We start from the raw sequence: 15983 nt of genomic DNA on the forward strand, positions 1-15983 counted from the left end.
CGAAAATGTGACAGAGGGGTCAAAGTTGAACAAATGTTGCGCTATATGGTAGAAATAGGTCAACAATACAAATTACGCTAGATTTGTGGATACATTTATTTTTAATGGGTGGCCCCCAGACCCCCACCAAATAACCGGAACTATAATATTCACCAAAACCAAACCAGAACTCTCACCACGGGAATCAGGCAATCAATGAATGAATGCCTTTGAAACCACTATATTAAATGCAAGTATTTCCTATACAGCTTTAAGTCCAAAAATCTGAACTAACTCATTAAAGTACCAAAAGTAGAAAATAAGTATACTTTTCATATGAAAACTTGTAGATAGTAAAAGTGCAATATTGTCCTCAAGATGTACTGCACTGGAGTAGAAGTAAAAGTACAGTTTTCTGTACTTTTACTTATACAAAATACATTGTATGGCAATCCGAGTAAAATTTTGTTGAGATTAAGTGCTAAGTCATTTTAAGAAGCACACACAAACACCCAAATCTATAAGCACATTGCAATGTGATGGATACAACTATCATGAACATCAACACAGGTGACCTTTTTTCTGACCCGTTATACATTTCCCTATACATTTCCTTTAATAGATTTGATAACGAAATTCAAATAAATATACATTTTATTTCCAAACTAATTTCTGAACATTTTAAGTGGCCTATAATACACAGGGGGGCCTCTCTGTTACAACCAAACTATTTCAACAATGAGGCACACAGGCAGGCCACTAGAAGTAGTGATGTGAGGCGTTCTGTAGCACTGGCTCCAGTTGTGGTATAAACTTTCCTGCTATGAAGGGACTGTTGAGGGCGATATACGTTGCTGTACCCCGCGTGGCTTGGGAACAATTTCATCTGGTGGGAGTAAAGAAAGCTGGTTATGATCTTTTTTGTTGTAATCGATTATTAGAAGCAACTGCAAAGTGAAATAGCTTCAGTCAATAAATTGCACATGCAGAAGAGAAGCCCATGCAATACAAAAATATCCATTCCATAGCATCTCAAACATGTAATTTCAAAGGAAGTCTGTTTGTGCCTGTCACTTATACAGACAGAAATGCTGCAGACTTTAAGATAAACGAGTCAAACAGGTCACAGTTTCGAAAAGATTACCTTTAGACGATATATCAGTGGTTTTTATCTGAGATGAACTTTAGATAAACCTTGTCATGACGTAGCCACTGTCATAGCAATATACTGTACACACGCACACACACACACACACACACACACACACACACACACACACACACACACACACACACACACACACACACACACACACACACACACACACACACACACACACCCTCACACACACACACACACACACACACACACACACACACACACACACACACACACACACACACACACACACACACACACACACACACACACACACACACACACACACACACACACACACACACACACACACTACAAGCAACACCTACAGTCACACTTAAACAGCCTTATTTTATTATCTGCCCTGACCAAACAGGCTTTTCCTTTAAACTCAGCTGTAGAAGTTCTGGCCCTCAAGTGGGAGGCTCAGTTTGAATAGCAGGTAGGAACGCAGCTTTAAACGCTTGCCATAATTTATAATTTGAAAGCTAAATTTGTCCTCCGTAGTACTATGGTGACACTTACTGACAAGACCTGGTCTTTAAGCTCAACTTGTAAATCAATTTGTGCAGCAAGTGACAGTGTCATGCTATGGAGTAGAGTAGGCTATAAATTAATAATAATAATAATTAATGAATTGTAGTACAGCTAGCAGAGAGAAGAGATTTTGTTTTAGTTTACAAATTTGAAGGTTTTATGTGGTTAAAGGCCATGAGGGATTCACATCTGCATAGTACAGTATTACATTACTCTACTTATATTGTTAGCAGAATCCAACAATCTATGGATTTTGTATTTTTGTGTTTTTCGTGCAAGCTCCATCATTTTGTAGTTTCCAAGAAGAGAGGATAGTGTGAGTAAACAATATTAGAAACAGGTAGCCTCGGTCCCAGCCTTCATCGGTGAAACAGGTCACATAGGATATTGCACTGAATCAGTAAGTGACACGTACCAGTTTTTTGTCCACTTTGATTGGACTTTTGAAGACAGTCCAGATCACTGCTTCATTGCAGGTGGGAGTGGTCAGGGAGCCATTGTAGCGGTAGTATGCTGAGCGGTCCACATCACCAAGTAAGTCATCAATGGAAATGTCCTGGGTGATATCAGCTTGGCTTCCTGATTTGATAGAGGGAGGATTTTAACCACTTTGAAACCTGCTATCCCTATGCAATTTGGGGCATGTCATTATATTATCAAAATGGTGAGAAAAAACAAAACAATTTACAAGCTCACAATGTGTTGCATCGTGATCAGCTATTTTCACTATTCATTGTAGTGGAGGTAGAGGTAATAGGGCTTAAGTGGCTCAAGACGTGCATACCGGTACGTACCTATGTCTTGAACAGAAGACAGGTATGAAGTAAAGGTTTTCCAGGCATCAGAGCTGGTTGCGGAACTCCCACCCTACAGAGACATTTCATTCATTGTAATAAGGAGATTTTACTCTTCACTTATGTAGGTTATTTTATGTACTGTGTATATCAAAAGACTAAGACTGGTGCTTATTATTTAGGCAAATTTATACGTCATTGTGCAAACTTCACTCAACAGAGAAGTGTGATTTCTGTCGAGTGACAGTTGTCATTCGACCAGTGGAATCCCACTTAAAGATATGGGGCCACCTGAGACCAAAGTGCCATCTGACCAAAGTGCTCAAAATGTGACTATAGAAATGTTCAGCAACACAGTCAGGTTGATAAATATTGAGGTGGAAGCTTTTTCAATTACCTCTCCATGCCCATCTCCATCATCATGCCCATCTGCATCTTCATGCCCACCTTCATCTCCATCTCCATGTCCTGTTTCAGCACGTGGCTTTCTACCATCTTTGGCCTAAGAAATCATTCAGAAATGTTACTTCCAAAGACAAGTTATATGGACCTCCATATGCTATCACAGAGGTATAGTCTTCAACATATGCAGTAGGGTTAAATCTAGTAGCCTATGGCCATGTCATTTAGGCAGAATAATAAATAAAATAAAATAATAAGATAAATGTCAAACTAGTCCAGAAATGGTGTGGGACAAACAATCATTTAGTCAAATGATCTGCAATTAAAAAAAAATCAAATTGTTTTTCTACAATAATGAATATAGCCAATCTACAAGCTCTCAGCACTGGCTATTTTCGCTAATTGCTGTGCATACACTGTATGTCTTAAGTGGTTATTAATAAGTGGTGAAGAAAAGATTTAATTTAGCCAAGTGTCCAGTCACTCCTCTTTGAGACATTCACAGCCTGAAAGATAAATAACAGTAAACAGTATTTGTGGGTAATATCCTTAGTTCTTTTCATTGGATAGAAGCTTTCACAGCACTTGCAAGAAACTACGGTAATATTTTTTAGTTATACCTGTATTTATACAGGTGAAAATCCCATTGGGATCAATATCTATTTTTCAAGGGATCCCTGTTCAATAATAAATAGTAGCAGCATTCGAACTCTGAGATGTCACCAACCTGCGTGCGTGTATACAAGGACATGTCGGTCACATTATTGCTGTTATTAATGTAGCCTACACAGTAGGCTATATTATCTATATTATGAACTCAAACACATGTATTTCTTTCCTTCCTTATCAGAAGTTGGGTTAGGATAATGCAGCGTGCTCACTTTACCTCAATGAAGAACCCTAGCACAGCGAGTCCATTTGAAGTCTTTATTGCCTCATCCACAGTTAAATCTTTCCTCTTGGTCACGATGTGCATCTGAAAAATGATGAACCGATTGTGCACGATTTGACACGCATCAGCTGGAAGATAGCAGTATATCAGTAAACCAACATTTAACAGTGCTGTAATACCAAAATATTGGTTCTCAAACTTGTCAGGCCGCGACCCCCCAAAATAATCACATTTGTTTTGTTTTGTTCATTTCTTTATCCCACGATTTTGTAACCCATTTTTCACCCCTGTCAATTATCTAATGTGATCCTGGGCACTGGACAACCTACGCCAACCTGGGGAGAGCAACGGACTTGAACCCTTCATGCATGAGTGTCCAGGTTGCTCCCAGGGGGGAGTTTCCCTGGTTGGACGTAGCGTGTGGAAGGAACACGTTAATCCAACCAGTTCCTTTCCCCTACATCAGGCACCCCGGCTGGCCAGGGGGAGGCAGTTTAGAGACCAGGATTACTGCATGTTTTTTGTGAGGGTACCTACCCTGGGGGAGAACATGGAAACTCCACACAGGGGGGCCCTTTTGCCAACCCCGCCTCGGGTATGGGCACTGATGACGCGGAGGAGGGAGAACGCCGCCAGCACCCACGGCGTCCCCAGCGGGAATCGAACCCAGGACGTTCTAGCTGGGAGGCGACAGCACTACCGACTGTGCCACCGTGCCCCCGAAAAAAAATCATATTTGACCTGTGGACCCGCGACCCTGACGAGCACTTGGAATTGTTAAGAGTTGAGGGCCTGAGTCAATACATTATATTTGATTTGTTTCTCTAGATAAATATTGTGAACATTTTCACCCCCCAAAATAATTTGAGGACCCCCCTGTGTGTAGCTGCCCACAGTTTGAGAACCACTGCTATATTACAGTATTACAGTATTTGTTCTGTAGCCTATTAGGGGTCTGTCTCTCCAGCTAGCAATTATATCCAATCAGGAGAGAGAACTGATACAGGATAAATAAGTGACATTAGAAGTGATAGAAGTGAAAAAGCAGACAAAAGTGGCACACTATATAGAATTGAACCAGATAAATTATATTTGGTTCTCTCTACTGATTAGATAAAATTGTTATCCCAACCTGAAAATGTAATTTAAATGTACAGTACAAGTGTACAGTGGCGGAACAACATTGGCCCGGGCCGGGGTGTGAGACGGCACGACCGGGCCTCACCGAACCTGACTCTCAACAGCACCACCCCCCCCCCCCCGACGGAAAAAAAAAAAACATTTACGCAAACAGTTGCTGCTCATTTGAGCAGGCGTGCATGGACGAGAGTCGAGAGAGGAGTTGTGTGTGAGGAGCTGATCACAGTCACAGATAGAGGGAAAGTGCTATATTTTGCCTGTTATTTATGCTATATATTATTGATCGCGCCTATGTGTCTGTGACACACACGAGAGAGAGAGAGAGAGACGTAGAGAGAGAGAGAGAGAGAGAGAGAGAGAGACGTAGAGAGAGAGAGACGTAGAGACATAGAGAGAGACAGAGAGAGAGAGAGACGTAGAGAGAGAGAGAGGTGCGTGCGTCAGTGTGTTAGAGTCTACTACTCATCTTTGTGTTCTGTTTCACCTTAGTGAGTGATCGCACACAGGGAAAAGAAACAAGAAGGGGTTTAGAATCTAAAGTTCTAAACAGTCCGTTGTGGAGAAAAGGAAGTTATCCACACATATGCACTCCTAAATCCTCACAGAGTGATTAGCCTACTAATGAGTGACAGGTGCTGCACTTTTGGAGCGTGGCTGAGAAGTGAGGATGTCTGTTGGAGAGAGTGTGAAGCCCGACACACACCGTCTGCGGCGCGGCGCGTTGCCGCGCGGCGCCGCCTGGAAAATAGAACTGGGTTCTATCGGCGCGCCAGGCGCCGCGGCGGACGGAGCCGGTGTGCGTTAGGTTCATTGAAAATAATGGAGGCGGCTGTGTCCGCTGCTAAAGTGTAGGCTATTATATAGGCTATATAAGCTCTGTATCTGGTTAATTGCGGGATTCGCGGGGGCCCGCTGGTTTTATCAGTCGTGAGTGACTGTGTAAAAAATCGTCAATCGGTCAGCTGACAGCCCGGGCCCTCAGGAGGTCCGGGCCGGGGTGTGACCACCCCCCCTACACCCCCGTTAGCTCCGCCCCTGCAAGTGTAACAGTGTAACATTTTATACAAAAAAAGTTTCACAAAAACCTTCAACGGCTGGATTGATTTCATTTACTGTACCTCCATTGGGTACCTCTTGGCATCCACTGCGTGTTCTGAACCCTCAGATTTGTCCGAATCATCTCCCCAGTGGAAGTGGAACTGCAGGGTGGAGTAGGTGTGACCTAAGCCCCCCTCCGACACCTCCACCATATCATCCTTCAGCACGCATTTCACTGGCGGCAGGCAGAGATGAGTACAGTTACAGTATGTTAGTGAGAAGTGAGTACAGGCAGCACGTTAAGAGTTAAATAAAATCTGTCACTCAACATCAACAAATCAAGATGAAGTTGAAGTTGCTTAATTCAATATTTATACAGTATAAGCCCATGCAAATTCCCATTTCATATTGTTAACCATGTTATACCATGTGTTCAAAAATATATATATTAATTGAAAAAATAAGGACAACTCATTCATTACTAAAATATCAGTTGATATTGAATCAAGCAACTTAAAAACTGGGAGCATACAAAAGCCAGAGTATACATTACAATCCCCCCAGAAGCGTTTTAAAGAGAAATGCCCCTTTAACCCAGTTAGGCCTGACCTCGAAATTAAAATAATATCTGACCTACAAGTTCACAGCGTGTCATGATCTTGCACATCTTCTATTTTAGCCGTGCAACACTGACATACGACTTAAATTGATCATACAATTAGGCCTATGCTATTTTGGAGAAGTTTTCACCTATATAACAAGATGTCCTAAATAGGAATGCCAAGTTTAATGTGAATAAAACAATAGAACCCTCAACACCAACCTGTGTGTCCTGTGTTAACAATGTACTTCATGGAGTGCTTGTCATCAAACTTAGTGTAGGTAAAAGCAGCAAGTTTCTCATCCTTCATGACACTCTTGGTCTCTATGTTGACGGGTGACTGCTTCTCGCCATCACAGGAGGATTTAGGCAGAAGATGCCATTTAGTGGGACTGTAGTAATCTGAGGAGAATTAATATTTTGATATCTTGTGTATGTATCGTAATAGTGTCAACCCAAAAAGGGCTGGGCACCTAAGAAATCAATCTACTTACTGCAGTGATCATGATGATAGCACCATCCTACAGAATGAAACAAAAGAAAGATAACAAAAACAGATACATTTTTGATCGGTTAATCTCATCACAAAGGTCGTTGGTAGTGATTCCACGACATTCCAGACCATGCTCACCTGGAATCGCAGGGGAAGCATAAACATAGCGTCCATGTAGATCCTGTTTTGGCCGATACACATTTTTGAGCGCAGTCCTCATTGGGAATCGTTTCATCTAAAAAAGATTTAAAAAAAACAAGACATAAATTGGTCGTTGAGAACTTGAGACTCATGGTTTGTTCCAACTTCCCAGCCATGTCTGGATGTTAAACAACAGTATGACTTTAACCTCATGCGATAGTCTCACATCATGTCACATTAATCCTCTGAAAGGAAATCCATTTGACATGCTTATCTGCTTTTCTCTTTTTCTGTGTGCATTTACACACAGATTTCTGAAACATAAAATATTAAGTGAATCATCTGTATGTCAGTGATGTATACATTGGTATGTCAAGTTAGAGAAGCGCTCCAGCCATGCATGAAGTCAAACCAATAGTATTATTTGGTAATAGCCTACTATCCCTGAAGGGAGTCACCTGATTGACAAACAGGCAATGAACAGACTGACACGACCGATATGCGTGTCAGTGGCCCGTTTGAGGAAATACAGGTAGCTGTCACCGAGATAACACATAGAGATGAAGGGCATTGGTGCGTAGTACAGTATGAAAAAACTGATAAGGGTGATGGAGAGATTATGTACAGTAGACATGCCATTGAATAGCATGCAGACATAAAGGGATATTTCACTTTAAAAACTTTTGGTCATGTCAACATCTACTCAGGCTAATGTGAACACATATTTCACTTTCAAAATAAACTTTGTCATTTTATCGTCTACTCAGACTTATGTGAACACCCCAGACAGTTTTAAAGGTTTCATGACATTAATTTAAATTTTTTAGCAAGATATGGTGTACCAGCATACAATAATGTCAGACTAAAGAGGTCCTTTGTCCACCAGTCGACCTTGAGGCTTAATCAGGAGTTGTAGTAGCCACAGGGTAATCTAAGCGGTGGATATTGTTCTTGTCTTCATGTCTTTATGTATGTAAATTGTTCTTTGTTTTATGTCAAATGTGTGTAATGTATACATATGTTCTGCATACTTGGCTGCTGGGTCACAAGACAAACATCAGTGTGAACTGACAGTAAAGTGCTATAGGCTATCATATCATATCATATCAGTTCAGAAATACCTGTCAAGAGTGAGGGATGCTCACAGCTAGTCAACGAGGGGATCAAGTTCATTTGATCTTACCCAGGGCATTTAAGGGAAAATATGTGTTTTATTACGCCGTCGCAGCCACTCAGTGGAATACTCTCCCAGCATATCTGAAATTCCTAAATAGCAAAGTAAGAAAAATGGGGGAAGTCATAGGCCTACTGTATTATCACTGCTCGATCAGTTAGTGCAGACCACTATCACTATAGGCTACTCTAGTTTAGGGTCATGTGATATTGGACACAATCTACAATAAAAAGAAACCTGTGTGTGTGTGTGTGTGTGTGTGTGTGTGTGTGTGTGTGTGTGTGTGTGTGTGTGTGTGTGTGTGTGTGTGTGTGTGTGCGCGCGCGCGTGCGTGTGCACTCACCAGTTCTTTGCTGACTTTAATTGGTTCCTGAAACACGGTCCAAACCACTGCTTCGTTGCAGTCCGGGGTGGTCAGGGAACCCATGTATCGATAGAATTTGGTCAGATCCACACCTTCAATCAGATCACTGATAGAGATGTTGTGTGTGATGTCAACAGAGTCTATCAATAGAAATAAAAAAATGTAATGTTCCTAAATCCTAAATACATTGGCTTTAAATGAACTTCTACAGCAACAGAGACGATCAGGGTCTGTACTTGAACAGCCACAGTCAAGGTGCTGCTTTCACATGCAGAACATGACAAAGCGGTGCATAACTTGCTCCATTATTACAAATATTTTCTTTTCATTTAGGTGCAATTTGTGCAAACACATGATGGACGAGTCTACTGAGTCGGCCATCGTCAGGTCAATGAAGGCACCAATCTGGGGCCAAAGATTCTACTTTCTTACAAGATATGCCAAAATGTACTAGGAGGATTGCTAAAAAACCTACTGAGCACATTCATGCTCCCTGGAAGATAATCCCCAACTATTTGAGCGACGCCCATGACCTTGCCTCTAGTGCCACCCTCAGGCCAAAGTGTCAACTTTGGCACAAACAGTGTTCAGGGGTCTGCCTCTGCCATGACAGTCACCCCTCACCAGGGACCATGTCAGGCTACACACAAGTGAAACAGTGGACCAACCTATAGAGGAGATGTTCACCAGGTAAGATGTGAAATCTTCCCATGTTTGTGAGGTAGCAGCTCCTTCTTCTGTTGCCTACAGAGAAGAAATGATGGTGTTGGTGTTTTCAAATACAGATCAAACGTTTGTTGAATTTGTGAGAGATGTTGGTCCAGTTTAACCGATGGTGTTTGGCATCAGAGGTTAAAACCTTTAAAGAGCAGTCTGACTTGATAACTCTGGAACAGTTTAAATACTGTGTTCCAGCTACTATTGCTACCTACATAAATGAGAGAAAAGTTCAAACACCTCAGGAAGCAGCCGTGTTGTCTGATGAGTATTGTTTAACCCACAAATAATTTGGTGAGGACTGGGGTATGCACCAGACCAGTGGTCCAGGATGTAGGCCTACTGAAAAACCTGTTGTGGCTCAGGGAGCTTCAGATTGTGCTCAATTTGAGGCTGGTTCATGGAAAAAGGATGACCTTGACAATTGTCATTATTGCCACAGTAAAAGGCACTGGAAAAAGCATTGCCCTGCTATTAAAACTAAAGAGAAGTTGTCAAGTGGTGCACAAATAAAACCTGTTGCTTTGGCTGCCCCTGTCATTCCATTAAATAAAGCTGTTTATTCAGCATTTATATGTGTATGTGTCTCTGCCTGGTGGAAAGGCAGTTGCAGTGAACATCTTGACGCACTACAAACATACATCCGTCAAGCCGTAATTCCATTCTCCTCTCGAGTTACGGTTACGGTTACAATAATAACAATTAAATAAACCAATTATAGAAAAAATGAGGGAGGTGGTGGGTCAGTTCAGAATAGGAATCACTACAGAAATCAGTAAATAAGCTTAACGGTGATTTATTAACTCAAAACAAAATAAAGTTTTCAATAACAAAATAGTCACTTAATTAAATCAAAATAAAATAAACTGCCTCAAAAGGGATGGGTGTGAGGTTCAAGTGTCCTGGCACTGTCCAAAGCTAAACTTAAATGTCCAAAAAAAGAAATCCAAAATGGAACCCAGTCAATGCTGTGTATAGCCCCTCTCGGAACCGCCTGGGTCAGCCCAATCCGAACCGAACCGGGGTGACCCGTAGGGTCCCTGTGCGGTGATGTGTTTTCGTATGGAAATGAATGGACTGACAGAGTCTGGGGATTCACACTATGGTCCCGGGTGCGCACTCGGGACCACTTGGTAGATGTTGTGGTAGTGTGAATGATGCGTACCGTTCCCGGGAGCGGATCGCCCAACCGTCCCCGGGACCGCATGTGGTCTCTGGACCGTTGAAGTGTATCCAGATACGGATCGTTCCAATGTGAATGCATGTGTACCTAAAGAAGGAAGTGGACTGTTTTTTTTTTTAAGAACGTGACATAATCTCTAGTCAACGAGCCAAGCGTCAACAGAAAAAAAACACACAGCCGCTGCACAGTGCGCGCTGATCTTATTCTGCGGACTACACGTGGCTCTTGGGCTTTGCTTGGCATAGTTTCCAAAGTAAAACAAAATAATAATAATGCTAAAGTAGAATCCATAGCAAACTAATATCAAACACGACACTGGAGCACAGAACTGACTGACACAGAGAATAGCAGGCAGGCTGACGTATAGTAGTATAACGGCAAAGAGGCAATGCAATTCAGTGTGTCTGGATTTATTTGAGACAATGTCGCACAGTTGATGGTCAGTGTCCGTGCGCGCCAGCCATCAAGCACACCGTCATCAGGACTCAGGAGGATTAAAGTGTGTTATGCAAGTGTACCCGGTGAGCTGTTGAATCTCAGGTATTGTGAATCATGGCCATCGGGGACCAGGCAACCATATTCGGAAACGGTTCCAATGAAACGGATTCAGTCCGTCTCAGTGTGAATCCCCTATCAATCTCTCCAGGTGGCTCAAACAATGTGATTGCCCCTCACTCCATCAGCCAGGTGAGCTGTGGGCGGGGCTTCCCAATCACTGCCTGTTGCCATAGCAACACATGTATCTAGCTGGTTTCTATGGCATATAGTCCAGCAGATAACTAGAAAAAACTCATAGCGTGGCAGATTGGTGGGAAATAGTAAAATACATGAAAATGGTGCATAACAAACAAAAAATGCATAGAAACCAATGTGACTCTGGGCACAGATGTTACACTTCTTATCAGCCAAATATGTTAATCGGATGAAATATGGTGACGATCTTCTGTAAATCGTAGACTGATATGCGTATGCGGTCTCAAAACATTGTTTGTCAGATGAGACCGAAACTAAGATTTGATCCTGAGATGTCAGGAAGTGTCCAGATCACGTGTAAAATATTTATATATATTTAAATATTTATTTATATAGAATATAAACACTTGTATAGATGTCCCCAATTTTTTGTCAAATGTTATAGAAGCTCACATGAAGCTCACATTTTCTTCATGAACTAGTGTGGCAACGTACATTTAGGAAGAAGCCCAGAACCGCAATTCCCTCTGGATCATCCTTGGCCTGTTGTACAGTAAGACCTTTCTTCAGGCTAACAATGTGCATCTGTGGAGATCAAATCAATTCACAAGTAAACACAGTTGAGCAAAACGAAACAAAAACAAGCATATTTTTATTATTATGCTTGTAATCCCTTGATCATGATGTAACTTCAACCAATACTGTATATCAGTGGTTCTCAAAATGTGGAGCCCCAGAGGTCCTTGGGAGGTTCTGGGGAGTACCCAGCAAAATTAGTTAAAATAGCAACAAAATCTTTTCAGATGGGGGTCCACAGACAAGTACAAATCAATGTGAGGGTCCTTGACATGAAAATGATTGTGAAACACTGCAATATTACCTCCATGGGGTATCTATACCCATCCACGGTGTGCTCTGAGCCGGGGTGAAACTCTGTATCTCCCCAGTGGAAGTGAAACTGGAGAGTAGAGTAGATTCCATTGAGGCCCCCTCCACTCACTTCTACCTGGTCCTCCTCCAAATTGCACTTCACTAAACCAAAGGAAAGGTGACACAATATACCATGCATGCTTCTTAAAGTGGGGTGTGGGACTTGAGGTGGTTCCAGGGGGTCCTCAGCTAAGTGAATAATAGTTTATACAATTAAGACCCTTGTTAATATTTTGGCTGTAAGAAAATGTTGTAGTTTGTAAGTTTGAAGGTCTGCCATTCTTTTTATATCTTGACAAATCCTGGGCCCTGGCACAAATCCCTGACAAACAATCTTTTCAAAGGGGGTTCCGTGGACAAATACAGATCAATGTGGGGGGCCTTGACATGTTTGAGGAGTGATGACTGTAACTAGAGACAAATACAGATCAATGTGGGGGGCCTTGACATGTTTGAGGAGTGAGGACTGTAACTAATGTACGTTTTTCACCTTTATGCTGTTGTTGGTATGTTGATACGATGCATTTACTATACACAGCATGCACACACGTCAGAGCACGGTGGACAAAGGAAGGGCTCACACTGATGATGTGTATATATGATGCAAGTATTATTACCTGTATGACCGGTGTTGCTGAGAGACTTTATGACATGCCGGTTAGAGAAGTTCTGAAACGTGAAGTCACTGAGTTTGGAGTCCGATACAACATGGTTGGTATCAATATCGACGGGAGACTGCCTGTCTCCTCCGCAGTAAGCATCAGAGATATCGGCCCAGTGGCTGGAGTTGTGCTCTGACAGAAATAATAAGACATGATATTAATATACCACACACCATTGAATAATCTACTTTACATTTTGATCCAGATATACATTATACAGTATACTGTAAAAACGGTCCTTACCACAGCCATTATAGCACCATTCACTGCCTCCTGAAAGAGAAGACATTGCATATTGGATCCAAATAGAACAGCCAATTCACAAGACCAGCATATCGCCTGAGCTATACGCGAGGTCCTAAGGTTATCAACTTTTCACCCTGGGCGGCGGTGCAAATAACATTGCATTTTAATTTTCAAATTGGCATGTGTACTATTTGAAAATGAAAAATGCAATGCGATTTGCTTTTGCTTTTTCATTCTGACATAGCATGACCACACCTGGAGATGAAATGTAAATGCTATTGCATTATATTTTCATTTAAATGCATTAAATATCCGAAGGTTAAAAAGCATTTCTATTATTTCATTTGAATTTTATAAATTGCATTTTCATTGTAATATTGCCCACTAATTTGTGTCATAGAATGAGCACTGTAGATTAAATGTAAATGCTATTGCATTTTAGATTTATTTCTGTCTCATGAAAAGCGTTAATGACCTGAAAATGAAAGAGCATTTCTCTTATTTCAATTGACTTTTCGTATTTGCCATTTCATTTGAGTTTTGGCAGCTTTATGCATCCATAGAATTGATGCACAATCTATGTAAAGCGACTTGGATAAAGGCACTATATAAATGCACCATTTACCCTCTAAGCTTTTTTTAAATTACTCCCCTCGCCCAGGGGAATACATTTTGGGTATGTGATATACAGTATACTGTATATAACAACTGGGCCCAACAGAGTTCAGAACTTTTAATTAATCCACATCTGAGCGGATCAGATTGGGATTTTCTTACTTCTTATTGACAATGTTTGCTGAGAAAGTTCTATGCTCAAAGATCGGATATAAAAGTGATCCCAATTCCATTTATTTTATTTTTTTACTGTCCAAAATCCAAATCGAATCCACTCAGATTAAACACACTATGTTTCATTAGTGACCTACTACAATTCACAGAATGCCTGGATACCAACTATATATAGGCTATGTACAGTATAAGGCACAGACATACAGAATTATATTGCAGTGCACTCACCAGATGCTTCAGAAAATACTCCCAAACACAGATACAGAAGGCAAGCTAGATGCATCTTTGGAAGAAGAAAATAAATGAAACAATTAACAGTCACACTGGACGCTGATTAGTCAGGCAATTGTTGAGTGATTGAATGACAATCAGCTGAGTGTCAGTGTCAATGAGTGTCAGTCCTGATTTGAACCCTTTGCTCTCCTTTTCTCCAAGTTGACTTCACAGTTGTATTAAGTCCATAACATGTCTTTGCAATTTCTGGTGTGGCAATCAGGTGTGGCCACAATTGGGATGTCCCAATTGTGATGTGTTGAGCAGGGAGTATCTATTATATTCTATAGAATATCTATTCTATAGAATCCAGGTCAGTCCAGGTATCACACAGACACAGATGAATGTCACTAAGCTGGTTTATTTGGCAGCCAACTAAATAAGAGCATTGATTCAGTAATCGCCGTTAAATAATTAAACGGTTAAACTTAACAGTTAATAACTAATTGAATAAATCGAAATGTCTCTGCTTTTGCATGTGATGTGATGTGACAGACAAGACTTTTCATTTGATTATATTTCTCATGCCATTGCCTGGCCCTGTATCGCAAATGTTCAAATAACTATTTGATTAAGGAATATAATATGCCTTTGTATTCTTATCAGCAAAGTGTAGATTTTTATGTTAGACATTGAGGGAAATTAACAAAAATAAAAACGTATCTAACTAACTGGTTAATCAATCGATAAGCTTATAAAAATGTATCAATGAACTATTAATGCATTAATCAACAAGTGCATGTGCAGTGCAAGTGCATGTTGCCAGTGATTCTTCAAAAAGTATGTTTTATGCAAGTGTAATTGCATAAAACTAACTGAAAAGGGCCATATTTCTGACGATAAGATAAATATGAGGCAAAGTACGTGCCAATGTTATAAGAACATTAAAATCACATTTCTAATTCCACAGTGGGAAACATTTTTTTACATCAGAAATGTCATTGCAAATGTCATTGACATAACATCTGCCACAGATTGTCAAGACCCTACTGCAATGGTGATACACCCATTATTTCTACCATACAAAGGGGTCGTGACAATCACATCTTACCTTATATCCAGGTTTCTCCTTCATAATGTGAAGAGAGGATGATGCATCAAAATGATCCAACAGGTTCAAATCAATTCAGCTAGGGATATGGGAGGCGAGAAACAAGCATCTCAAGGTGTTTGAAGTCAGGGATATAGGGAGGACCAATACATGGGAGGGGGCCCAGTGTGTATACAACATTACGTTACATGGAAACTGGTATTAGCTTGCATGACTAGTTTGTTCCAGTTGCAATATTTTTGAACCGTGCAATACAAAATACAGGTGGCTAGACTCGAGACACGCCACCAGTGAAACAAAATTACCTTTTGTTTTTGTGCAGGTTCTCATCCTTTATTTTGTTCCTTATTGAGTGGTGCAACCACTCCTATAGACAGCTATGTGTGTCCCTGCATGGGTCCCTGGGTCTGTCCGAACACTGTTGCACAGCCTAACACACAGACATACTCAGGCCAGGGATGAGGGCTTGTACAGTACAGTACAGTACAGTACAGTACAGTACAGTACAGTACAGTACAGTACAGTACAGTACAGTACAGTACAGTACAGTACAGTACAGTACAGTACAGTACAGTACAGTACAGTACAGTACAGTACAGTACAGTACAGTACAGTACAGTACAGTACCACTCACTTCAGACGGGTCTGATTGTTTCCCCTATTTTTCACCCATCTAAGGGTCAAATTATCATAACTAATGTTACAGTGACACATCAGAATGATTA

At 41.0% G+C, this 15983-nt stretch overlaps 1 protein-coding gene across 1 annotated transcript; it reads right to left on the minus strand.

Annotated features, from left to right (window-relative positions):
* Positions 1 to 72: 72 nt before the first annotated feature.
* Positions 73 to 15397, minus strand: LOC310874700 (uncharacterized protein). The gene is made up of 17 exons (XM_083787564.1): positions 15259 to 15397; positions 14163 to 14217; positions 13143 to 13172; positions 12855 to 13031; positions 12188 to 12339; positions 11803 to 11892; positions 9383 to 9458; positions 8694 to 8854; positions 7129 to 7270; positions 6765 to 6944; positions 6022 to 6176; positions 3758 to 3847; positions 2925 to 2971; positions 2867 to 2876; positions 2470 to 2542; positions 2091 to 2254; positions 73 to 865 (listed from the first exon to the last, which is right to left on the minus strand). Exons 1-17 carry the CDS (start codon positions 15280 to 15282, stop codon positions 707 to 709), a joined length of 1785 nt encoding a protein of 594 aa, XP_083643690.1. The 5' UTR covers positions 15283 to 15397; the 3' UTR covers positions 73 to 706.
* Positions 15398 to 15983: the final 586 nt, after the last annotated feature.

The sequence above is a fragment of the Protomyctophum parallelum genome (genome assembly GCF_964188405.1).
Source record: "Protomyctophum parallelum genome assembly, chromosome: 17".
Taxonomy (NCBI): domain Eukaryota; kingdom Metazoa; phylum Chordata; class Actinopteri; order Myctophiformes; family Myctophidae; genus Protomyctophum; species Protomyctophum parallelum.

Excerpts from the sequence above, each read along its gene's own strand:
- LOC310874700 (XM_083787564.1), bottom strand. The coding sequence starts at position 15,282 with ATGAAGGAGAAACCTGGATATAAG. Across the intron at positions 13,173-14,162 it reads AGTATTTTCTGAAGCATCTG|GAGGCAGTGAATGGTGCTAT; the intron begins GTGAGTGCACTG and ends CTTCTCTTTCAG. Across the intron at positions 6,945-7,128 it reads AATCACTACCAACGACCTTT|ATTACTACAGTCCCACTAAA; the intron begins GTGATGAGATTA and ends AATTCTCCTCAG.